Here is a 24,930-nt window from a genome sequence, read left to right on the forward strand (position 1 = left end):
GCCCGACATGGGGCTCGAACCCACAAACTGTGAGATCATGACCTGAGCCGAAGTCGGATGCTTAACCGACTGAGCCACCCAGGCACCCTGTGATAAGTGTACTCTTAATCTCCACCTAGTTCACCCATCCCCCCACCCACCTCCCCTCTGGGAACCATCTGTTCTCTATAGTTAAGAGTCTGTTTTTTGGTTTGTCTTTTTTTCCCCCCTTTGTTCATTTGTTTCTCAAAATTGCACATATGAGTGAAATCAAATGATATTTGTCTTTCTCTGACTCATTTCATTTAGCATATATTCTAGATCCATGTGTGTTGTTGGAAATGGCAAGATTTCATTGTTTTTTCTGGATGAATAATATACCAATGTATAGGTATACCACTTCTTTATCCATTCATCTACCAATGGACACCTAGTCTGCTCCGTATCTTGGCTATTGTAAATAATGCTACGATAAACATAGGGGTGCACACATCCTTTTGAATTAGTGCTTTCGTATTCTTTGTAGTAGTGCAATTACTGGATTATATAGTAGTTCTATTTTTAATTTTTTAAGGAACTTCCATACTGCTTTCCACAGTGGCTGCATGAGTTTGCATTCTCACCAACAGGGACGGTGGGTTCCTTTTCCTCTACGTCCTTTCCTTGTTTCTTGTGTTTTTGACTTTAGCAATACTGACAGGTGTGAGGTGAGATCTCATTGTGGTTTTGATATGCATTTTCCTGATGATGAGTGATGCTGAGCATCTTTTTATGTATTTGTTGACCATCTGGATGTCTTTGGAGAAATGTCTGCTCATGTCTTCTATTTTTTTAACTAGATTATTTTTTTGGTGTTGTATCAGTTCTTTATATTTCATTTTCATTGTCTCCATGTATTTTTTTAATTTCCTCTTTGATTTCTTGGTTGACCCATTCATTGTTTAATAGCATGTTATTTAACCTCCATGTATTTGTGGTCTTTCCAGATTTTTTCTTGTGGTTGGTTTCTAGTTTCATAGTGTTGTTGTTAGAAAAGATACTGAAAAGACTTTGATGTTTTCGAATTTGTTGAGACTTGTTTTGTGGCCTAATATGTGATCTGTTCTGGAGAATGTTCCATGTGCACTTGAAAAGAATGTATTCTGCTGTTTTAGGATGGAATGTTCTGACTATACCTGTTAAATCCATCTGGTCCAATGTGTCATTCAAAGCCACTGTTTTCGTATTGATTTTTTGTTTAGATGATCTGTCCATTGGTGTGAGGGTTAAAGTCCCCTACTATTATTGTATTACTATTAATCACTTCATTTATGTTTGTTATTAACTGCTTTATGTACTTGGGTCCTCGCATGCCAGGTGCATCAATATTTATAATTGTTACATTTTCTGGTTGGATTATCCCATTTATGATTATATCATGTCCTCTTACATTTTCTGTCATAACCCACATCCAGGCCATCAGCAAATCCTGTCATTATTCCTTTAGAATCTATCCAGAATCTGACTACTTTTCTCTGTTTCTACCACTAACACTTTTTTTTTTTAATGTTTTCTTATTTATTTTTGAGATAGTGAGAGTGCAGGGGAGGGACAGAGAGGGAGAGAGAATCCCAAGTAGGCTCTGTGCTATCAGCACAGAGCCCAAATTAGGGCTTGAACTCACAAACTGTGAGATCATGACCTAAGCCGAAATCAAGAGTCAGACGATGGGGTGCTAGAGTGGCTCAGTTGGTTAAACATCTGACTTTGGCTCAGGTCATGATTTCACAGTTCATGAGTTCGAGCCCCACATCGGGTTCTGTGCTGACAGCTCAGAGCCTGGAGCCTGCTTCGGGTTCTGTATCTCCCTTTCTGCCCCTCCCCTACCCATGCTCTGTCTCTCTCTCTCAAAAATAAACATGTAAAAAAATTTTTTAAAGAGTCAGATGCTTAACCTACTGAGCCACCCAGATGCCCCTACCACTAACACTTTGGAACAAGCTACTATCATCTCTCACACCTCTTTCTGCTTCCTTCCACATCTTCTTTTCTTCCTCCACTCTTGTCCACCTTCAGCCTATTTCCAACACAATAGAGATCCCCTTAACATATAAATCTCATCATGTCAGTCAAAACCCTCCATTGGCTTTTAACTCATTCAGAGTTAAAGCCCAGATCCTTAAAGTGGCCTCCAAGGTCCTTGTGCTGTGGCCCCTATCCTCCTCTCTAACCTCACCGCTTGCCATTCTTGTTCCAGGCTTCTTGAACCCACCACATTTCTGCCTCAGGACCTTTGCACTTGCTGGTTCTTTTGTCTAAAATATTCTTCCTTTAGGTAGGTGCATGTTGCCTCCTCTCTTCAGAGGGGGCTTCCCTAAGCACTCTACCTAAATAGCAGCCCTCACTACTCTATTCTCCTATGCGGCCTCATTCTCATAGCACTGATCACCATTTCACATATTTCTGTTTGTCTCCTTGCTTATCATCTCTCTTTCCCTAATGCGTTAGAACAGGGACTTGTTTTGTTCACTGCTCTATCTCCAGTGCCTCTATAGAGGAGTGTGTGGCATGTAGTAGGCATCTCATAAATGCTTGTTGAATGGAGGGATGGATGAACAAATTAGTCTATTGCTTATTTCCTAAACTAGGTTCTAAGTACCTTAAGGGTAGATGCCCCCACCTTATCATCTCTGTGCTCTAATGTGAACTTATAAACACTGACAACATATGTACAGTGACTGAAACAATTTGTATTATGCAGAAACCATCTTAAACAAGCACAAGTTGACTAGGTACTGGAAATGCTGGAATTCGAGAGAGCAGAGTTCCCAGCCAGGCTGTCATTAAAGAGCTGTGTGGTCTGGGAAAACCTGTCTTATATGGGCCTCTGTTTCTCATCTGAAAGGCAAGTCTTAGACTAGATTTTGAAATCCCAGTCAGCCTTGAATTTTTGTGGTTGTAAATTTAGGGTAATTGCATATTCACTTGACAAATGTTTTTGGTTTTTTTAAATATTTATTTTTGAGAGAGAGACAGACAATGCAGGCAGGGGAGGGGCAGAGAGAGAGGGAGACACAGAATGCAAAGCAGGCTCAAGGCTCTGAACAGTCAGCACAGAGCCTGACTCAGGGCTCGAACTCGTGAACCACAAGATCAGGACCTGAGCTGAAGTCAAATGTTTAACCAACTGAGTCACCCAGGCGCCCCAACCACTTGACAAAAGTTTACTGAGCTGGGTTCCAGGAACTAGTTGGGGGTAAAAAAAAAAAAAAAAAAAAGTCTCAATCTCAAGAGCTCCCAGACTGAAGGAACAAGACAAAATAGGGTCAGCTCAGCCACAATAATTGAGTGTTAAAGAGGCAGAGAAGCATGCCCTGGGGAAGGGGATTCTAAGCCAAAGAAATGGCTGTACAAAGGCAGGAGGCATGGAGACAAAGAATTGTTGGAGCCAAATGGCTTTTGTATGCAGAGAGGTATGCCCTGCATCCCACAAAGCAGAAATCTATTCCAGCCAGGGGAACATTCACAACTGGAAAATAGCCAGATGGGGCAGGCCCAGAGCCTAAACTGTTCAAATTTAGGAAAGGACCCAGCAAGTTCTCTCAGGGCTTCCTGTGAGATCTTTTTCCTCACCGGTCTGTGGCGCCTCCAAGGCCACCCACACCGTTTCCACCTCCCCAGCTCACGACAGGCCCAAGTCTGGGCACAAAAGGCAGACCAATTTTTGGTATTTTGTTGGTACCTGGTTGGATTTGGGGGAAAGGGCAAGTTCTAACTGCAGATTGGGCGCCCAGAGTGGGGTAGGGCAGTTGCCCCCGGCATGACCCGACCTAGTCTAGTAGTTGAAGTGCCCTTGTTACCAAGCTTGCTGAGGGGGGGCGAGACTGGGACTTGCTCCACTCTCATTGGTCAGCAGAGAAGTGCCACCGAGGAACCCTTGTTGCCAGAGGCAAGAACGAGAGCCCATTGGTCAGGACACCTCACAATGGCCCCGGCAGCGCACAGGATTCTTCCGATTGGTTCGCTGTCTGCCTCGGGAGACTCCTGTTGCCTCGACGCCCAGCAGGCTCCTTGGCGCCCTGGAAAGAGCGCTTCCCAAGCCCACCCCCGTTCCCCATTGGCTGTCGTGGGGGCCGCCGCCATCTAATGACGGCGCAAAGCACCCGTGGGCGCGCTCCCTGCGGCAGGATCTAGTCCCGCGGGAGGGCGACCCTGCCGGGACTACAGGTGCCGAAGCTGAGTGCAAGACTCAGGCGCCCGGCACTCCTGCGGAGGACCCCCCGTTCTCCCTCGGGACCTGATTTGAAGCCCAGCCCGGACCTGCCCTCGGGGAGCTCTGCACCTCCAACCTGGAACCCAACCCGAAAGGCCCCAGTAAGTTCGAAGCACCCACGCGGCGTGTGAACCCGCTCAGGGCAGACGGAGAGGGGAATCCCAACTGTTGTGTGTGCGGTCCGCGCCTCCATTTGCTTCTCGCCTTAATCCTTTATCCACCGATTATTGGCTCCTTTATTTGGCATTCGGGGTCCACCTCGGTGCCACCTCTCCAAACCCTTCGTTCCAACGGTGTTGGGAAGTCCCTCGCCGCAAAGAATTCCGATTGAGATCCGAACGGAGGAGTGGCGGAGACGGGGGTGAAACCCCTGTGGGACAATGTTCTACTATCCCAACGTGCTTCAGCGCCACACCGGCTGCTTCGCCACCATCTGGTAAGGGCAGGGCCCTGCGCGCCGGGAGGGGCACCCAGGGATCCCAGCCTGACACCCCCTCCCCACCGTCCATTCACACCCCCGACCCCTCCAGGCTGGCAGCGACGCGTGGCAGCCGGCTGGTGAAGCGTGAGTACTTGAAGGTGAACGTGGTGAAGACCTGGTAAGGCCCAGGAAGGGGAGGAGTGGCCGGGCCTGGGCGGGCAGGGTGGCAGGGCAACTGGATGGATCCGGTTGGCCAGGCTACGGGGTTGGTCCTTGGCACAGGGGTGACTAGGGCGTTTTTACCCCCAGCGAGGAAATCCTCGATTACGTGCTGGTACGAGTGCAGCCCCCGCTGCCCGGTCTACCGCGGCCCCGCTTCTCCCTGTATCTCTCAGCCCAGCTGCAGATTGGCGTGATCCGGGTCTACTCCCAGCAATGCCAATACCTCGTAGGTAAGTCCGGGAAGGCTCGGAGATGGGGCAGAGCTGAGTGGCCCTCGGCGAGGCGGGCTCTCTACCTTGCCCTCCCTGCCCACAGAGGACATCCAGCACATTCTGGAGCGCCTGCACCGTGCCCAGCTGCAGATCCGCATTGATATGGTAGAGACTGACCTGTAAGTGCCCCCCTGGGACCGGCCCGTTAAGCTTTTTTTTTTTTCTTAAATTTTTAAAATCTTTTTTGAGAGAGAGAGCACGTGAGCAGGGGACAGGCAGAGAGAGACACACACACACAGAATCTGAAGGAGGCTCCAGGCTCTGAGCTGTCAGCACAGAGGCCAACACGGGGTTCAAACTCACCAGCTGTGAGATCATGACCTGAGCCGAAGTCAGAGGCTTAACTGACTGAGCCACCCGACACCCCCCACCCCTGCCCTTCAGCCTTTAGAGGGCAACCTTAGCCCTCTGCCTCAGTACCTGACAGCCCACACTCTCTCTCAGACCCAGCCTGCTGCTTCCTAACCGCCTGGCCATGATGGAGACCCTGGAAGATGCTCCAGACCCCTTTTTTGGAATGATGTCTGTGGATCCCACACTTCCCAGCCCCTTCAGTATCCCTCAGGTAGGGCTCCCCAGAGACAGCTCAGGGGGACTGTCGTGGTGGACCCACCCAGACAAAACCCGTTCCACTTGTCTATTCAAGGCCAACTTAGAAGCAGCTCTTATCCGAACTTATTTCCACACAGTTCCCACTGCCAAGGCTCTAATCCAGGCCCTCATTGTTTCTCAGCCCTGGGTTTCCCTATCTATGTCCTCCTCTACCCACATTCTAACACCTCTACAGCTTAATACAATGCTACTTCCTTCCTTCAGACACCTCCTGTGGCTCCCCACTGCAGATAGAGTACTAGCATTAGAGCTCTCCATGCCCAGGTCTAGAACTAGCTACCGTCTCTTAGCATATCCCTTAAGCATCTTTGGCTCCCAGACACTGGTCTGGCCCCCATGTCCCAAAGATGCCATGTTCACTTCTTTGCTTGTGCTGTTTCCCTAGTCCATAAGGGTCATCCTCATTTTCTACTAGTTAAGTCTTACACATCCTTAACAGACCTGGCTCAAATACTATCCTTTTCTATGAGACTTTATCACTGGCCAGAACCAAATGTTTTGGAACTCAGCGCATCGCTAAGGGGCTTGTTTCACCCTTTGTGTTGACTCTTGCCCAGGTCCTATACAAACCTGTCATCATGTTGGACCATAAGCTCCTTAAGACCAGGAATCTTTTCTGTTCCTCTGTCCCCAACAACACTTGACATAAGGGTGCAGTGCTTCGTGTACATCTCCTGTACAGATGGACAAAGAGTAGATAATGGCAGGAATGGGAGGAAAGGCGTGCATATGGTGAGTTCACCGCATACAACTGTCAGTGCCACAGGGCTTAGGCATGAAGGAATATTTTCATCCATTGTCTGAATAAGGCTGTGGAAGTGAGAAAACAGCAGCTAAAGATGAACCCTTCCTTTTGTCCCCAATCCTCCCCAAAGATTCGACACCTTCTTGAGGCTGCAACCCCAGAGAGACTTCTTGAGGAGATCCCTCCTGAAGTCCCTATGGAGCCAATGAAGCCAGGTGAGCAGAGAGGGTTCTTTCCGGGGAGAAGCATAGGAAGGCCCCAAAACTGAAGAAATGACCATCACTGAGCTTCTCTTAAGGGCCATGCCCTTTGTGTAACCTCATCTCTGCCTCACAGGAGTCCTATGAGATCAGAATCTTACCCCTTTTTACAGAGGAGGAAAGTGAGGCCCCTAGTGGTTAAGCAGCATAGTCAGGTTCAGATTGGCAGTGACTGGCCTGGGCCTGACCAGAACCCAGGTTGACTTCATTGTAGAGTCCATGTTTTTGCCTCACCACATGGGGTGGGAACCTGGAAAGAAGTAGAGGGGCTGGGGTGACTTTCCTGCCCCTCCAGACAGGATCCCGGTCACTGTGCTGTCCCCAGAGGCCATCACCCTCCAAGAGGCAGAGCCCATACGCATGCTGCAGATTGAGGTGAGTTGTACCCCTACAGTGGGGCCTGAGGCCTGCCTCTGGCGGCCCAGCCCACCTTGCATTTATCCACTCCTGTCTGCCCCGAGTCCTGCCTTCTTGTTTCCATTTCACCACTCCCTGCCCCTGTTCCTTGAGCGCCCAGTGGGCCTCCTGCTGCCTTTCAGACCCAGTCTCCTAGATCCACTTGCCTTTTTCAGAAATGGAACTGTGTCCTCTTTCCCCTCTCCTTACTCTCCCTCTTTGGACAGGGTGAACGGGACCTTCCGGAGGTCAGCCGGCGAGACTTGGAGCTGCTGATTGCCGAGGAAGAAGAAGCTATCTTATTAGAGGAACGTGAAGGTAGGCCTATCTGGCTGCGTAGGGCCCGTGCGGCACTGGATGGTCAGAGCCCTGACATGGGCAGTCTGGGCCTGGGTAGTGCTCCCATCTCCTCTCTTCTGTGCTCTGAGACCTGATCTTCTCTCTGCAGAGTACAAGGAGGAGCCCCGGGCCCTGGAGGGAGACACCATATTACCCTCGCTTTCACCTCCAGCTCTTGCACAGTAAGGGCAGGACCCTCTGGGCCAGGTAGGGGGTCAGTGCTGGGAGGGGTGTCTTCATTTCTCACCCATTTTCCCTCAGGGTGGAAGGGGCAGCAGAGCCACTTCCGGTCCCAGTCCCCGAGGAACCAAAGCCAGCAGGCTGGGAGCCTGAGGTCCTACTTATTGGTGAGTGCCCATCGTGCCTGTACAGCTACTGCACACAAGGGCCCTGGATTCCAACTTGCTGAAGGGAGGCCTCCTACCTGGTGGCTGGGTGACTGTAAGGGCAAAGGCTGTGTGGCAGAGCCAGGACCTAGAGTGTTTTTGCAGAGGTGACCCCTCCACCAGAGCTGCGTCTGCCAGCCCCTCCCAGCCCAGAGGTGAGTAGTGCCCCTTCCAAGTCTCTTCCCCTCCCAGAGCTGCTCATCTGTATTCGGCTTCCCCAAGCCCTGGGCCACTGCTAGCCTGCCTGGGCCTTTGGGCAAATGGGTAAAAGGTACCCCTGCTCACACTCCATTTATCTAGACTGCCCTTCTCAGCTGGGCCCCTCACATGAGGTTGGAACTGCATGTACTCAGAGGCCGTGTCCAGCTCTTTCTCGGGGCACCTCTGGGGTGGGGATATGGGGCTTGTACCACTAAGGTGGTGGGAAAGGGAATCATGGGCAGCCTTGCCCCCACTTCCCCTCCAACTCAGCAGAGGAGGCCCCCAGTTGCCCCATATCCTGTGAGCCCACCTGCTCGTCGCCGTCGCCGCCGCCAGTTACTGTTCTGGGACAAGGAGACTCAGATTTCCCGGGAGAAATTCCGGGAACAACTGCAAACCAGAGCCCACTGCTGGGAGTGTGTGAGTGCAGCCTAGGCTCTGCTGGGGATGGAGGGAGGCAGGGCGGGCCTGGGGCAACGCATGCTGGGCCTTCTAAACTCTGGGGGGATGGGGGGGGGGTTACACAGGGAACAATCCCCAAAGTGCACGTGTTCCGGGGGTTTGAACGTACACAGCTCTGTGTTCCTTGAGTGACCCCACCTAGCATATCCACAGGCCCCAGTTAGTAGTGAGTGGGGCAAGCAGGGGCATGAACCTGAGAGTTGGAAGGTCAGAGGCCTTGGAACCAAGTATTGCAAAGAAGTGGAGGAGGGGCGGTGAGGAGTGGCTCCCTCCTTAACTGGGCTTCTGTCCCTCCCTGCCATGCAGCCAAAGGTGCAGCCTCCTGAGAGGACCATCAGAAGCCCCACGGAGCTATTCCAAACCCCAACTCACTGTAAGGAGCGGTGGGAGTTGGCATGTGGGATCTTCTGAACCCACATTCCTCACTTGGTGTTCCTCACACCTCAGACCCCATCCCCACTGCCCACCCCCTCCCCAGCTGGCTGGTTACCCCCAGAACTGCTGTCTTTCTGGACCCGCTGTGCCCAGCCACCCCCAGAAGCACTCAGGCGAAGGCCACCCCTGGAGCCTGAAGAGGCTGAGGAGGAAAGGAGGAGGACTGAAGCTCTGAGCGATATTGAGGTAACTGCACCCTTCCTCCTTCCTCAAGAGGCTGCCTTCTCCCCCCCCCCCCCACCCCCATGGGAGCCATTGGTGCTGGGTCCATCCCCTAGTGCAGGCCGGTTCAGGGCTGGGACTGCTTCACCCTACCCCAGATGTTTCTGACACTCGGGGTCTTAGTTCTCGCTCTCCCACCCCCAGGTCCTGAGAGAGGCCCAGGAGCCCAGCGGGCCCCTCATGGTGTCTTCAGGTAGGTACCTGGAGAAGGGAGAGGACCACCACCCCAGCCCTGGTCCCGGAGAACTGGTACCCCGATGCTCTTATTAGAAGGGAGTGATTAACATGAGGGAGCATAGATCTCTTCAGCTCTCCCACTGGGCACTTTTAATAAGTCACTGAACAGCCACGGCTTCTGGGTCAACCAGGTGGCCTCAAGGTCCCGCTTGCTCAGATCTAAGCAGATCCACTCACTACCTCCCCCTCCCCCTCCCCCAACAGAACTCTCTCTAGAAGCGGCCGAGGAGGAGAAGACCCGCATCAGCCTCATCCCTTCGGAAGAACGGTGGTAAGCCACCAGCCCCAGTGAACTCAAATATTCCCCTTGTTGCTGTCACAGCTGCCACCTTCCCTGTTCCACCTGACTCCCATGTTCTCCCAGGGCCTGGGCCGAGGCAGAGCAGCCAGAGGCCCCTGCACTGCCTGTGGTACCCGAACTCCCTGAAGTGCCTATGGAGTTGCCTTTGGAGCTGCCCCTGGAGCCCGAGCTGCTGTCGCTGGAGGCTGTGTATAGGTATCAGGGAGACAGACGGTGTCTCGGTGGGGCGGGCCCAGGCTGAGACTTCAGCTGACAGTCCTTGATCCCTACAGGGCAGTGGCACAGGAGCTGCAGGCCAACAGGGAGCCCGATTTCAGCAGCCTGGTGTCCCCTCTCAGCCCTCGCAGGGTGGCTGCCCGGGCCTTCTATCTGCTGCTAGGTGAGTGTGGGCACGAGGTGCAATGTGGGGGACGAGGACACACAGGCCCTACGCGGACTCCCCCTGACTGGCCCTGTCTTCTCCCCTTGAGCAGTGCTTGCAGCACAACAGATCCTTCGCGTGGAACAAGAGAAGCCATACGGGCGCCTCCTGATGCAGCCGGGGCCCCGATTCCACTGCGGTTAGGACTAATTCACAAGCTGCCAGGATACTGGTTACATTAAATATGTCTTGCCTGCCTCATTTCTGAACATCTATCTCCGTGCTTTCTGCTGTCAGAGCTACTGTTTTTCAAGCAGAAATTGAACTGCCTTTATTTAGGGTAGGATGTCAAGGTTCCATTCGTGTTGTTCCACAGCAGAACACATCCAGAGACGCTTCTGCAGGGCAGCGGGCAGGGCTGAGACTCCAAATGGCTACGAGGCCCAGAATCTTTGGTAAGGCATGAGCTGCACTGGGCTGAGAGGTGCTCTCGGGGTCTGGGCAGGCTCTGTTCTCTCTGGCCCGGCTGCAGCTCAGTCTAGGTGAGGCCCAGGACGGCCTGGAGCTCCTGAGCTTTGTCACCAGGCAATGAGCCCAGTGCTGAGTGGAAGCTGTCGGTGTGCTGTCTGGCCAAGAATGTCAGGAGCAGCAGCAATGCGGCCTTGGTATCTGGGTGGAAAGTGCAGAGGGAGAGATCCCGCACGGACTGGCCCTCCCCCACCCCCAGCGGCCCCAGGCCCTGTGACCCCTGGCCCTGCCCACTACTGCCACCCTTACCTGGTGGGATCTTATTGTCGGCCAGAATGAGGCTGCAGATGCGCAGGAGCTCAGGAGCCACATCTACAACCTGTGAGAAAAGAAAGGCTGACTTAGGGGTGGCAGCACCCTTGGGCCCGGGTCCAGGGGGGCAGTGGTAGAGACCAAAGAGAGGGAGAATCTCCCACCAGGGATACTTTGAGTGTGATACCAATTCACATCCAAGACAACTGTGAAACATGAGAAGGACCCAAGAAACATGGTAGTAGTAATTGTTGTTTTTGAAGGAGACAGGATTGTGACCAAAGAGAAATGAAGTTAAGAACAGAAGAATCCCCTGGTTGTTCTTCAGATCTATTAAGTCTTTCACCTTTTATTTTAAATAAAGACCAAAAGAATCCCAGACACTTGGGAGCCTCACCAACAGAACAGTCTCTACAGAAGCACTGGAACAGGAGTCCAAACCTAGCTGGTCAGTTCAGATGAATTCAGGAAGCAGGGCTGCTCTAATTGGAAGGGATGGTGGGGCAGCCCAGGGATACCCACGCCCCATGAGCATCCTGAAGGAGCCCTGGTATAGGAAGTTAGCCTAGGGAAGCTGTGATTTCTAGCTCCCCCCAGCGTGTGCGAATGGCCAGGCACGATGGAGCCTCCCTAGGAAAAAGCACTAAGGAGCGTCACAGGACAGTTTAAACTGTTACTCTGCGTCAGCTACAAGCGAGGCCAATTCTGCCTGTGACAAGCAGCAAGCTCCCCTGAGGGCCGCCAGCATCAGCATTACCTGGTCAGGGCTGCTCTGGTACAGGAAGCTGAAGAGGTGCCCTATGGTGACCCATTCCTCCAAGTCCTCCTTCAGTGGCAGGGCATGCAGCAGGGCAGCCAGCACCTGGACACAGAGATGCTTCAGGCCCCTTGTTCCGCACCCTCGCACCCTCCTCAGCTTCCTGGCTGTGCCTGATGCCCCTGGGTCTCACCTGGGGCTCCGGTTTCCTTGTGGGACTGGCCATCAGCAGGCGGGCAAGTGCCCCACAGATGTTGTCACGGACGCGATCATGGCGCTCCCGTGCCAGGAGGGGCAACAGAAGCCCCAGCAGCTTGGGGAAGTGTCTGGTTCCACAGTCAAGGAACAGGCACGCGGGCAGACCTCTCCCGTCCTCGAGTTCCAGGGATGCTCCCAACCCCACCCAGGCCCTTTCTGCAAACTAAGGATACTCCTGAGTGGGGCGGCCCCCATGTTCTGCCAGCACCCCCAGCCCAAAGATGGCATTGCTCCGCACCTCAGGGTCTGCCTCCCGGGCCGTGCTCAACAGCACAGGGAGCAGCCGAGACACAAACTGAGCTGAGGCGCCGCCCAGGCCCTGAATAGACTCCGCCAGGGTCCCCACTGCAAAAGACTTCTCTGCCACTGTGCAGCCTTGCTTCTGGTGGGGGGAGGAGTGAAGTCAGCAGGGACAGAGTGAGGGGCTGGACACAGGGTGCACGGATAGAACGGGGTTCGAAGCCAGAGCACAGAGCACTCACCGTCTTGCACAGCAGCAGTGGCAAGAAGCCAGCAAAGAAGGGGGCGAAGGCATCTCCCCCGGCTGCAGCTGCCAGGGCTGGGATGGCCTCTCCCGCGTGCTCCAGCAACATGGCATCATACTCAGCCTGCGGAACCAGGTCAGGGGCTAGAGCATCAGAGCTAGTTCTGTAGCCGTGGGTGCCTCCCACAATGCCCCTTCCAAGCTGGCCATGTTTGAAACACAGCTTTTTCTCCTGGTACACCTACTCTTAGCTATCGATCTAAGCCCACCCCAATCCCCACCTGCCAGCAGCCTTTCCGGAACCTCCAATGCCTTAGTGGGAGCAGGGCTGCATCATTTGGAGCCATTACCAGCCTTTTAGTGCCCCTGGCCTCCCTAGGCCAAGCCCAGGTGCACTGTCCATCTCTGCCCTGTGCAGACTACCCGGACAGCCTGGTCCCACAGTTTGGATCCATGGCCCTTACCTGGTCCTCCTCTTCTTCCTCCTCGTCGGTGTCCTGACAAGCTATCTGCAGGAAGAGAGTTCAGCTCAGCCTGGATCTCCTGCCCCTTCCCCTTTCCATGGAGGGGAGATAGGGAAACCTGGACCTGTAGTACCCTCAGACTATCCCCACTTAGGGCTGACACATCTCCTCAGCCCACAGTCCACCCATCCTGCTCACCTTCCTTTGCAGCACCGCCTTGAGCATGTTGCAGAGCTCAGCAAGACGCCCAGGGGGCTGCAACGCGAGGGGCCCGCAGCCGCGCAGCACCCCCGTCAGCGCCTCCAACACGGCCATCACCACCTGGCGCTCCCGCTCCACATTCACTGCCTGCATGTAGGACGGCACCACCCGGGCGAGGGCAGTCTGCAGAGCTGGGGACATTATTAGCTGAAGCCCCGATCAGACCCTGTCCCTCCCTCCAATCACCCCCTGCTTCCAGGGGCCCTAGCCTCCCCTGCTCACCTGCAGTGTTGGGTTCTGAGGGGCAGCTCTGACAGGCCTTGTGCAGTGCGCAGCAGAACTGACCCAGGGCCTCGTGGGCTGCCTTCCGCACGTTCAGGTGAGGGCACTGCAGGGTGAGGAGGGGCAGGATGTGCCTGCTGTGTTCATGGCCAACGCTGGGCCCTGAGCCCTTGGATCCCACCCACTCTACCAGCCCTCTCACCTCTAGCAGCTTGAACACTTCTTCAAAGACAGTCTCCATGTAGGGAAGGAAGGCCACACTGTGGACAGACAAACATATGGCCATTGGGGAAGGAACTCCCAGGCAGGGTTCCCAGTGCTGGGGAAGGCCGAGGCTCACCTGGTGTTCACGGAGATCTCCCCCAGAGCAGCACAGGTGTCTTCCTTCTCATCGAAAAAGGCATTTTCCACGCTGTACCTAGGGTCAGGTGGGGAGGCAGCAGCCATCAGGCACCAGGAGGGGCAGATCTGGCACTGGGCCCTTGCAAAGCCAGGATTCCTCTGACCAGAATGGCAAGCCCTCCGCACCCTGAGATCTCTGAGTCCTCCTCCTCTTCCTCATCCTTGTCCATGAGCTCCTCCTCTTCCTCCCCATCGCTCTCATCAAACAAAAGGAAGGAGGCACTTCCATCGTACTGAGGCTGGACAGAGGAGGCACAGCAGGGACTCGAGCTTAGCTGAGCCTGGGAGACAAATGCCAGTCCCGGGCTGCCCTTCCCCAACTGGCCCAGCCCACCCGTTCTCTGCTCACCACAATGCCTTCAGTGGAACGCAGTGACAACAGCATAAGTGTGGTGATTTGTGGCAGGTGTGGCGCCAGGCCCTCACCCATGAGCCCTGATAAGGCTGCAAACAGGCTGTACCTGGGGGAGGCAGGCAGAAGCTGTACAGGCAGAATGGGGAAGCCCAGGAAAACCCCTGATCCAGAAACAGAGAGGACAGGGTTCTCAGGTCAGGGCTGTGGATCCAGTGGGTGGGCAGGAGACATGGGACGGGTGGGGTGAGGGCTCACTCACGTGCAGCGCCGCAAGTCAGGGTCGTCTACCTGGTCACACAGGCCCAGCCCTAGCTGGCAGCATTCCTCAGCCAGGGGCCTCATGGGCTCCCCCACTGCTCGAGCCAGCACCCCCAGTGTCTCTGTGGGGACAAGGACTTGGTTAACACCAGGATGTGAAAATGGGTCAGAGGTGTGCGAGGCCAAGACCTGGGGGACCAAAGATGGCAGCTGGGGGGTGATTCAGGAATCCCACTTGTGTTTCTAGGCGCAGTGGGAAGGGTGCTTCCTTCGATGAAAAGGAAAAAACCTGTGTTGCCCGGGGGGAGATCTCTGTGAACACCTTGGCCCTTCCTCTGCACTGGGAACCTTGCCTGAGAGCCCCTTACTCACCCAGGCTCTGGATCTGCACAGGCTGAAGGTCCTCATGGCCAGTTAACAGGAATTCCCGCAGGTGCTCCATAATGGTGGGGAAGTAGGGCAGCAGGGAGGCCTGGGCAGCTGTGGCTGGGGAATGGAAGGCCAGTATCAGAGCTGGAAAGAGGACCACCGGTCCATCTGTCACGGACACCCTAGGGAAACCCTGTGCCCTGCCTCCTGCCTCCTTGTCCTCACCAATGGCCCCCAGGGCGCTCACAGCCAGCTCCTTGGCCCGGGAGCTGCTGGGATTCCTCAGAGGCTGCAGCATACATTCCATCAGCTCCGGAAGGTAGGGCTGCACTTTAGGCCCTGTAGGAAAAAGCATTCCTCTAACACTCAGGCCAGGTCTCCAACATTCTGGGGGCCTACTTCCCTCCAGGCTGACCTCTAACATCTAGCCCAGACCTCTTTGGGTGCCTGCCACACCCCTTTCTCTGCCGCCGACAGTGGTTCAGGGAGTTGCACATCCCGTCGCCTTCATCCAAAGCTACAGCTCCATCCCCTCCCTCACATACCCGATTGCCATCACCTACCCAGGTTCTCCACGAAATTCTCCAGGGCATAACAGGCCTTGGCTAGGTGGTTTGTGTGCCCAGAAGGCACCGATTTCAGGTAGGCAAGGAGCAGTGGCATCACCTCCGCTGAATAGCTGCTGATATGGGGCTGAAAGAAGGGGAAAGGAGACCCCGAGTCAGCTCAACCGCGGGTATGCCCTCAAAGCACGCACCTAAGTGCCAATGGCAGCAGGGATGCCTGAGGAGCGGAAGCTGGCCCCTGGGAGGGGTGGGGACTCTGAAACGCTGACTGCCCATTCAGCCTTGCTGACCTGTAGGTTCTCTGAGAACTGGCCCAGGGCAAACAATGCAGCATTGCGTACAACTTGTGATGGGTCCTCCAGGCCCTTGCACACGATCTGCAGCAGTGGGGACAGCAGTCTGGGTGGGGCAGAACAAGAGAATGTAGTCTGAGGGGCAACACCAGAAAGCCCTAGGCTGGGCCATTCTCATTTCCCCTGGGAAAAAGGCTTTCTCTGTCACCAGACAGTAGGCGCCACCCCTGGTCCCTATAGCTGGGGAAGCCATTTAAAGTATTTTCCAAATCAGGACGCCTTTTAGAGTGGCGGAAAGCACTACTGATAATTAAGCTCCAACAATGAGCACAGACCAGGACTGCCACGCGCTGTGTGGTGGTTCTCTCCACTGACCAGCCTCCCTCTAGGAAAAAGGAATAGACACCTACCTCTGTCTGATGTGGTCACCAGCTCCATCGGACAGTACGGCCAGCACCAGGAGCCCGGCCTTGCGCTGGTACGGTCTCTCACTCCGCAAGGCCTCTTCCAGCATGGGCATCTAAGGGAGCAGATAGTACTCTCCAGAAACCCTGGCATAAGCCTGCCATTCCTCCGGCAACTGGCCCTCCACACCTACTAGGGCCCAAACATCTTCAGCAATGGGAGACTAGGCACACCTGGGGGTAGGGGCGCCAGAAGGGCAGAGCCACACTTACCAGCAAGGGACAGAGCTTCTCAGGGGGCAAATGTAGTGCCAGCATGTCCACGACCTGAAAATGGACAGGAAGACTTTGCTGGACTCCATCTCTGCCCCACAGCTACCTAACACCCTGTTACTACCCCTGTAGCATATCTCACCTGTACAGCAAAGTGCTTGGGAGTCTCCCCCACCAGCCCAATCTCCACCTCTTCCTCTTCTGAATCCTGGTCCTCAGGATCCAGCTGGCCCAGTGGGGGCTCGGCAGCCATAATGGGGAAAAGGGTGTGTAGTAAGGGTGGCAGAAGACGATTCTTCAACAAAGCCTTGAAAGGAAGGTGGAATGGTGTCCCTGAGAATCTGCTCTCAAGATGGACTCACATTAAAAATTCTAGCCTTCTAGGCCATAAAGGGTCTAACAGAAGATTCCCAAACTCCCAGCTAGGAGCTGGGGTGAGGCCAGATCAATTTTAAATATCTAAAGATACCCGGAGATAGACAGAAAGCCCCAGCAGTGAGGTAAGGGATGGAAATGGGGGTGCACTAATGTGCGTCACAGAGTACTCACCTTGCTCTTGACTTTAACCAAGAAAGTGAGGCAGCAGAGAATACGAACACGTATTGCATCACCCAGAGCCACGTTTTTAGCCACCTGCCCAGAGACTAACTTGAATCAGAGACAGGCAAAGAAACTCCCAGCAATATAAGCAGCAGAGGCTGTGCCTGTCCCCAGCTCACCTCCAGGCAAAATGTGAGGACCTCAGAGAGGTGGGAGGTGATGATGGGCACCTCTGACTCTAGCAATTCATCCAGGGCCTCCACAGCCTCACAGGCCTTTGCCTGCCAGACAGACAAACAAGTCATAGGGTTACCATGCTCTTCTTCAGTGGACCAGGCTGGGTGCTCCTACACTCTCCTTCCAATAGACCTCTTGCCCACATGTCCTCACCTCATCTACAGGGATCAGAGTCTGCATGGCCACAATGAGCTTGGGCACCAACATCCGCGCAAGAGGCTAGAGGACAGAAAGCATAATATGGGCTCATCTCAGGCCCCAGAAGCTGGCAGCTTCCTCAAAGCCTGGGCACAAGATGAGCCCAGGTACAGCCACCCACAGTATCCCCTCTCAAGTGTTAGGAAGCACAAACGGCAGAGAATCTGAAGTAGTTCTGCATCCTGCAAGAATGAGAATATGAAGACCCAAGAACAGGGAACCAAGAAAGGTGAGGACCCACATCTTACCACGTCATCGGTGCCCAGGTAAGGGGCCATGGTGGTCAGCGTGCGCAGGGAGTAAAAGAGGAGCCCAGGAGAGCCCACCTCACCGAGGGTCTCATTCAGAAGCCGAAGAAGCTCCCGGTGGTGGGGTTGGAAGGCCTTAGGCCAGGAGGTCACCACCACACTTAGCAGCAAAAGCCCCATCTGTTCAGGAGTAGGGGACGAGAGGAAAGCTTACATGGTCTATCCAGCTTCTCGGTCCCTCCATCCCTCCCTCCCACCGACAATGTGCTAATACCTCTCTCTCTGGTATGTGAGGGCTGTGGGTACTGTGCTGAAGAAGTTGCATGAGCTGAGGCCAGGCCTCCAGGCCTTCCTTTCGAAAAATGGTGGCTGAGAGCTGGGCCAGGCTAAGGCTCACAGAGTGCCTGCAAACAGGAGAGATTCCCCCGCCACCCCCAATCATCCTCCAGTACCCTCCCCAGCACACGCTGGGCCTGCCTAAATGGGCTGGCCAGGAAAGAAACCTTCAAGTGTGGGCAGAGTGTTTGCCAAGTTGGGACACATAAGACCACTAGTGGCTAACAGGGAGACCAGCAGCATGGTGGGTATGTGATCTGGTGAGCCTCGTTTCATGAAGACTGAATTTCAGTTCTGTTCTTCTGAATAGGATATGGCAGACCTTCACAGCCCATTCTTATGAATTTTAGTCTTCAACACGGCCTTAGAACCCTTGCTCCACCCTTGGTCTAGAACTGAAATCTTCCCTTCTCCCTGCCCCAGGCCCTGCCTGGAGCTGAAAGACAAGGCAGAAACCCAAAGAGGGTCTCATTAGGGGGTCAGTCAGGATCCCAAGAGGAGGCAGGTAGGCACTTACTGGGTCTCTCTCTGGAAGGCCGACAGAACCAGGGACTTGAGGCTGGAACACAGGTGGCAGGTGTTGGCACTTGGCCGGCCCAGGAGCGGCCTCCGCCTGGCCCCGCCCCGCCCCTGGCCCTGCCCACCTCTCCCGATGCTCAGCTGTCAGCCGTCGCCAGTGGGTGCTCAGTCGTCTGCGGGTCAGCACTGCCGCGAACTGGCGGATCTGGGACAAGGAAGCACGCACGTGAGGGTTTGGGCAGGAAGGTGCTGAACGGGCCGCAGGGGGCAAGCTGGGGGCGTGACCAGTGGCGTACTATGGGACGCTCAGCGGGAAGGGGCAGGAACCTCACCTGAGGATCGGCCGCTGAGGCTAGCAGGTCGCAGAGAGCGGGCAGGGCGGCCGGGTCCCGAAGAACGGTCTGGAGCTGCTCAGTGGCCTGGCGGATAGTTTGGGGGTCAGAGTAGGGCTTTTCCCGCAACCTCCCGCTCGCCCCGGCCGGGTCTACCCTGTCCGTACCCGGCGGATACGCTCGGTGTCCGGCAGCAGCAGCTCCCGCAGGATCTGCTCCAGGCCGGCGGGCTCCATGGCAGCAGCCGAGGAGCCGCTACTGGGTCGGGAGGGGGGAGGGACAGCACGTGGAGGCCCCGAAACCCATTTCCGGCGGAAAGGGCGTTGCTCCGAGCCCCACCCGTCACCAGGGTGATTCAACTCGCTTCCCACCCGGAGCTCCGGCTTTGCCACTTCCGTTGGCCTCAGCGCCGGCTGAGCCGCGGAAACAGGCCCTGGCAGTGAAGGTTCCCCCAGTCGAGAGTTCCCAAGCTCCGCGTAAAACTCGAGTTCCGTGCGTGCCGGGCCGACCCGGTTTTCTAAAGGGACACTACCCTTAACCGCAGGGCTCGAGTTCCTATATCCAGACCAAACCCTCCAACTACAGGATCCTTTTTCTTAATAAATTTTATTTTGATAATTGTAAAAAGAAAAATCAGGACCAAAACTAAAGGCAACTTAAAAAGTTCAAATATATACTCCTTATATAATAGAGATTTGTAATTTCCAGGCCCTCCGGGGGAAGAGGGGCCCAAAGGGCAAAGGGGAAGTAGATAATGCCATCACACAATTCAGTCAATCAGAAGAGACGTTGGTGAGAGATCAGTGGGCCTCTGGACGTGAAGAATGGGAGAAAAGATCAATAGTTTTGCCACCCAAAACTTAGTCCATCTTGAGGTTAACATAGATATAACGGATGAACTTTAGGGAAGAAAAAAAGGAGATGGTGCCTAGCATGAGGAAGAAGACATAACCAGTGAGTAAGGAGTAGCCAAAAAACTCTACTGTCTGTACTGCCCCTGACATGTTGGAGCGCCGAGCATAGTAGAAAACCGAGTAGAGGAAGATGAAGAGCCCAGTGGAGCCAACACTCAGCACAGATCGCCACCACCAGCGGTAATCCTCCCCAGACAACTGGAAGTAGGTGAGCGCAATGGAGATGCAAGCCCCCACACTCAGCAGGATGGCGAAGACAAAGAAGAGGATGCCATACAAAGTGTACTGTTCCCGACCCCATACTGTGGCAAAGATGTAGTACAGCTCCACAGAGATGGCACTGTGAAGAGAAGAGAGGATACACAGCATTAAAGGGCTGTGCACTGCCAGCACAGTGGCCAGGTCAAAATCCAGCCACCCCCTCCATGTTACCGCGTCACTGTGGAAAGTGGGTCCACTCCACTCCCTGCCCTACAGTTCCTGGCTCCGTGGGGACTCTTTTACCCATGACTAGCTGTGCTCATTTCAAGAACAGCTTCCCTGATAGGTTGAGAGCAAGGATTCTGTCTGTTTTATTTTCTGCTCTATATTATCTGCCTGGCACTAGAGGTACTCAAAAAATTGGACAGGCAATCACATGGGCTTTAAGCCCCAGCTGGTGCCTGTGGACACTAAAGTCAGAAACCAGGAAGGCAGTGAACGGAGCAATGTCTTTGGAGAGCTTTATAAGTGAGCCACCCTCATCTTTGAGTTGATTTAAGCTGAGTCCTGCTTGGATACAGGAGGAACTATTTAATGATCTCTTAATTGTGCACCTGAACCAGGGATCATCACTCTTGTTGGGTCAGGGTACTGAGAAAGGCAGTTAAAGTCGGGAACCTGAGAGTGATGGCCAGAGCATAAAGGGAGGATACCTGAAAGGCAGGAAGCCTCCAACCGTCATGTGGATGAGCGTAGACTTGTACCAGGGCTGGGGCGGGATTTCCCGGGCGATGTTCTTGGTGCGACAAGGTGCATCAAAGGAGCTAGCGTTGTTCTTCCCGAAGATGCCTCCAATGACAGTAAGGGGGAAGCCCACCAGCAGCCAAACCGTCAGAAGCAGCAGGATGGTGGTGGCTGGCAGAGCCTGTGTCGAACCATTAGCCCAGTGCACTGAGTTCACCACACTCCACGTCAGGAAGAAAGGCACTGCAGGGATGGGCCCCCAGAAGGAGGGTCAGCTGTAGGAACATCCCTGGGGCCACCCACTCTGACTAGACCTAACAGGGAGAGAGGTGAAGCATCCTGCTCCCAGGCTGACCTCCCCTTTTCACATCCCATAGTTCTCAGTTCCTTATCTTACCAACATCCCTTCCCCCATCCATTATCATTAAGGGTCAAGGCAGCTGTTACATAAGGATCAAAGAGAAACACAATCCACCTGCCTCCCAGGGCTTGTTCTGCTGTAGCATTGGTGATTCCTAGCATGACCCATTCCTTTGGCTTAAGGCTCTATTTTCAGAAAATCCTCTTCAAACATAAATGTGACGGAGTATAAATCAGACACTCAAGATTGGGAACACGAAAGGTTCAAAATGCATACTAGTACTGCTGCCTTTGAAAGGACAAGCTGGCTTGTAAGGCTAGAGTGGGGTAGCTGCCTGCAAATAAAAAAAAAACAAACTTATTTTGGCGGGGACACCTGGGTGACTCAGTCAGTTAAGCGTCCGACTTTGGCTCAGGTCATGATCTCGTGCTTTGTGGGTTCAAGCCCCATATCAGGCTCTCTACTCAGTGCAAAGCCCACTTCAGATCCTCTGTCCTCCTCTCTTTACCCCTCCCCCACTGATGCGTGCACATGTTCTCTCTCAAAAATAAACATTAAATTTTTTTTTTTTTAAGTAGGCTCTAAGCCCAGCGCAGAGCCCAATGTGGGGCTTGAACTCACAACCCTGAGATCATGACCTGAACCAAGATCAAGAGGGGGACACCTAACCGACTGAGCCATCCAGGTGCCCCCAAAAAACCTTTTAAAAAGGGACTATCAAGAAATATGTTGAAGAAAGAGTGTTATTTCACTCTTAACATAATGGTTAAGAATACAGGCTCTAGAGTCAGACTGCCTGCATCTGAAACCTGGTTTGCTTCCTCTTAGGAGTGTAATTTCAGGCAAATTGCTTAACCAGCCTTCAATTTCCTTATCTGTAAAAATGGGGACAATATTAACTCCCACACAGGGCTATTGTGGAGATTAAATCGATGAAGGCATGCAGAGTGCTTACCATGCTGCCTAGAATATTTTAAGGACTTAATTTTTAAACTATGCAAAAGAAATGCAGTCTTGTCTTTTGAATGGTTCTCTTGTTTCTTTTGCCCATTTTCATTCCCTTAAGGCCTTACTCTAACTCTATCCCAGGTTCCATGATGTGTTGTAAGTTCCTAAACCCTCAGTCGCCAGGCCAGCCCACCAGGGAAAGGGCAGTCCTCACCAGAGAAGAGGCTGGTGGTGAGAATGATGTTCCACACCCAACGCTCGCCTCCAATCTGCCGGTAGAAGTGGCTGGACACGTAGCCAGAGATGCAGCAGGTCAGGGCATACAACAAGATGGCTGCCGAGTTAATGGCCCCATGACGGTGCACATTGAACATGCCCAGCAGCGCCATGACAATAATGCCTGTAGGGTAGTAGTGGAAAGCCTGTGTCAGGTCTCCCCTGTCCCTTTTCTGACAACTTCAGAGGAATCATCCCCCTTTCTCCCAGACCCAAGGAAAACAATATCCCCTAATTCTGTTGTTCAGCAAACCCACAACTGAATATACACATGCTTGTTAAAGCCACCCACCCCTTAGGTTTGCCTCTCACCTTGGAAAGAAGAGAAGATCTGCAGATCTTTCCAGAACAAACCACCAACTTAGTTCTACCCCTTGAGAGAAATCCCTGATTAATTTTTATCACCTCACCAGTGCCAAGGGCCAGGAACTGGGCACCCACACCAAGCACAGCACAGAGCAGACCACGGTATGGAGGGAAGCGGAAGACATCTGTATGGATAATTTTCCAGCCATTGTCACCTTGATCAAAGTCATCACCAGAACCTGCAGAGGTAGTCTCCTCATCCAAGTTGTATCGAGCCAGGTCGTTTCGAAGCACACGCATGAGAATGACAGCCACAAAACCCACCAGTAAAAACACAAGCACCATGGAATTGATGATGGACAACCAATGGATTTCCAGTGTTCGGGGAAAGAAACCACTGTCATCGCCACGGCGCCTGTCACTCCGACGTTCCACTGAAGTCTCAGACCAGCGCACGCTGTAAGTGTGGGTGAGGCCTAAGAACTCATCAGGTCGTAACCCATCTAAGCTGTGGGGCTTGACGTCCCGCACAGAGACATTGGCAAATATAATTCGGTCTCCGTGGAATTCTAGGTGGAAGTCCAGATGGGTCCAAAGCCCTATCTTGTGGCTGTGAGGCAGGAAGCCACTCTCCTCCATGTAGCCCACAAAGCCACGGATTGGCAAATCATCCACTACAAATTCAAAGTAATACAGTTCCTCAATGGCCTGGCGCAGTTGCTCCACCTACAAAGAGCAAGTCAGGAGTCAGATACGGCCTCCCCAGGCATAGCGTTAGAGCAAGGTTCCACAGCCTGGACACTTCTGACATTCTGGGCTGGATAATTTTTATTGTGGGGAGCTGTCCTGTGCACTGTAATATGTACCATCCCTGGCTTCTTCCCACTAGGTGTCAGTAGCACCCCCCCCCAGCCCCCCTCCCGGCAGTGACAACCAAAATTATCTCCGGACATTGCCAAATATCCCTTGGGAGACAAAATTGCCCCCTGCTGAGAACCACTAGGTTAGAACCTAGTATGCTGGAATTCTCCAAAACGAGCAATATGACTTGACAGGGTTAAGGTGTAGAAAAAGGAGAAAGGCAAGGTGTCAGAAGGTCTGGGTTAGACTAAAGAAAAGTGCCCTAAGATAGGATTTGCTAAAGAAAAAAAAGCATCACAGGAAAGATTAGAGTGTAAAGGAGCCAGTTAAGAAAGCCAAGAGGTAAGTATGGAAGGAAACAACTATATAGGAGTGATAGTTGGGACCTTATTACCAACAGAGCAGCCTGGAGTCCGGAGCCCTGGGCTCTAATATCACCTCTGCAATTCAGTATCCATGTGGTCTTGGAAAGTCACTTTTGAGCAAGTATGTTTCTTCCTCAACTGAATGCAAATAATACCACCTGTCCTGACTACCTGGTAGGATTGTAGTTAGAGTTAAGTCAGATCATTTCCATAAAGGTGCTATAAGACCATAAATTGTAAGACACTGTTTAGTCCCTGGGAGGGAGGGCTGACTTCTAGCCAATGTGGAGAGGCTGACCTGTGCAGAACTGAGCTGCATGTGGCACAGGATTCTCTTCTCCACATTCTCCCGAAAACGTATCTCGTACAAAGACTCAGCCATTCGGTCCCCATCCAACACTTCACCCAGGCTAAGGCTTTTGTGTCGTATCTTCTCAGGGCAGCAGACCGGAAGCTGATAGTAGTGGTAAGTCTCCTGAGGGTTGTGGTAGGGTCCCACTTTGTTGACATATAGAATGACGGGGTCACCGGCCTTGTAGTGTGTCACACCTTCCACCCCAGGCTCATGGCCTGTGCCCAGCAGCAGCAGCAGAAGTGACAACCACTGGTAGCTCCAACTCCGCGGGTGCCCTAGGACTGTCATCCTTAAGGCAGCAGAACCTGTTTGGGGGAGTCCTGCAGTTATGGAAACCAATTCCTGACGCCCCAGGTCAAGTCGTTCGAACCGCTCCAATTCCTCCCCTTGGGTTCTCCAACCCTCCTTCGGGAGGCCGCCTCCCGACCCCCAGACAACACTGTCACACTGTCCTCCTTTGCTCTCCTGTTTTCTCAGTCTGGGGCCCCCCTCCCGCAGCCCGCCTGCCCGGGACCTCCCCGCGCCGCAGCCCGTTTCCATGGCAACGCCACGCGGCCTCGCACCTCAGGCACCTTCCCGCGGCCCCCGCGGGGTCCTCACCGCACGGGAAGGGCTGGCCGAGGCGGCGCCCGCGGCCTCTGCGGCCCCGTAGCTGCCCTTGGGTTCCTGCCGGGGTCTCCCCCCCTTGGGCGGCGCGCTAGCGGCGGCCCGGGAAGGACCTGACGACCGACCTCCACGGGGTTGGCCGCCGCGGTGCCTGATCGCAGCGGCTGTTGCCACACCATACGGTAGACCGCACTGAGTTCAGTTAAGTGTTCGCCGACAAGCTTTCTCCAGTCGGGAGCCCGGCCCAGCTCTGGAGAGCCCGCAAGGCCCGGCTAGCCCGTCCCCCGGCGGTGGGCCCTCCCGGCGATCTGGAGAGCAGCCCGAGACACGTCAG

General features: G+C 53.9%; 3 protein-coding genes across 4 annotated transcripts; 1 reads left to right on the forward strand and 2 right to left on the reverse strand.

Moving 5' to 3' along the window:
- Positions 1-3,097: 3,097 nt before the first annotated feature.
- Positions 3,098-10,364, forward strand: REC8 (REC8 meiotic recombination protein). Its single transcript, XM_030318780.1, has 19 exons — positions 3,098-4,667; positions 4,762-4,830; positions 4,962-5,104; positions 5,190-5,265; positions 5,591-5,711; positions 6,634-6,718; positions 7,059-7,138; positions 7,387-7,477; positions 7,608-7,680; positions 7,760-7,845; positions 7,990-8,039; positions 8,359-8,505; positions 8,854-8,920; positions 9,026-9,168; positions 9,349-9,397; positions 9,646-9,712; positions 9,806-9,937; positions 10,015-10,121; positions 10,216-10,364. Exons 1-19 carry the CDS (start codon positions 4,612-4,614, stop codon positions 10,305-10,307), a joined length of 1,734 nt encoding a protein of 577 aa, XP_030174640.1. The 5' UTR covers positions 3,098-4,611; the 3' UTR covers positions 10,308-10,364.
- Positions 10,365-10,408: 44 nt separating this feature from the next.
- Positions 10,409-19,430, reverse strand: IPO4 (importin 4). The gene is made up of 30 exons (XM_030318767.1): positions 18,827-19,430; positions 18,660-18,746; positions 18,453-18,532; positions 18,326-18,367; positions 17,747-17,876; positions 17,473-17,652; positions 17,180-17,245; positions 16,969-17,070; positions 16,799-16,882; positions 16,392-16,556; positions 16,250-16,303; positions 15,983-16,092; positions 15,570-15,678; positions 15,277-15,406; positions 14,939-15,052; positions 14,717-14,830; positions 14,346-14,466; positions 14,081-14,192; positions 13,858-13,970; positions 13,670-13,747; positions 13,532-13,589; positions 13,330-13,435; positions 13,045-13,238; positions 12,847-12,891; positions 12,381-12,506; positions 12,072-12,280; positions 11,834-11,966; positions 11,641-11,745; positions 10,881-10,950; positions 10,409-10,772 (listed from the first exon to the last, which is right to left on the reverse strand). Exons 1-30 carry the CDS (start codon positions 18,893-18,895, stop codon positions 10,642-10,644), a joined length of 3,237 nt encoding a protein of 1,078 aa, XP_030174627.1. The 5' UTR covers positions 18,896-19,430; the 3' UTR covers positions 10,409-10,641.
- Positions 19,249-24,686, reverse strand: TM9SF1 (transmembrane 9 superfamily member 1). Of its 2 annotated transcripts, none has more exons than XM_030318769.1 (6): positions 24,554-24,686; positions 23,934-24,295; positions 22,514-23,135; positions 22,042-22,227; positions 20,488-20,761; positions 19,249-19,913 (listed from the first exon to the last, which is right to left on the reverse strand). In XM_030318769.1, the coding sequence occupies exons 2-6, from the start codon at positions 24,276-24,278 to the stop codon at positions 19,520-19,522; spliced, it is 1,821 nt and encodes a 606-aa protein (XP_030174629.1). In that variant the 5' UTR covers positions 24,279-24,295; positions 24,554-24,686; the 3' UTR covers positions 19,249-19,519. The 2 variants fall into 2 exon arrangements, with proteins under 2 accessions (XP_030174629.1, XP_030174630.1); XM_030318770.1 differs by having other exon boundaries at positions 24,591-24,685.
- Between the last annotated feature and the right edge of the window lie 244 nt (positions 24,687-24,930).

This window comes from Lynx canadensis, chromosome B3 (genome assembly GCF_007474595.2).
Source record: "Lynx canadensis isolate LIC74 chromosome B3, mLynCan4.pri.v2, whole genome shotgun sequence".
Classification (NCBI taxonomy): domain Eukaryota; kingdom Metazoa; phylum Chordata; class Mammalia; order Carnivora; family Felidae; genus Lynx; species Lynx canadensis.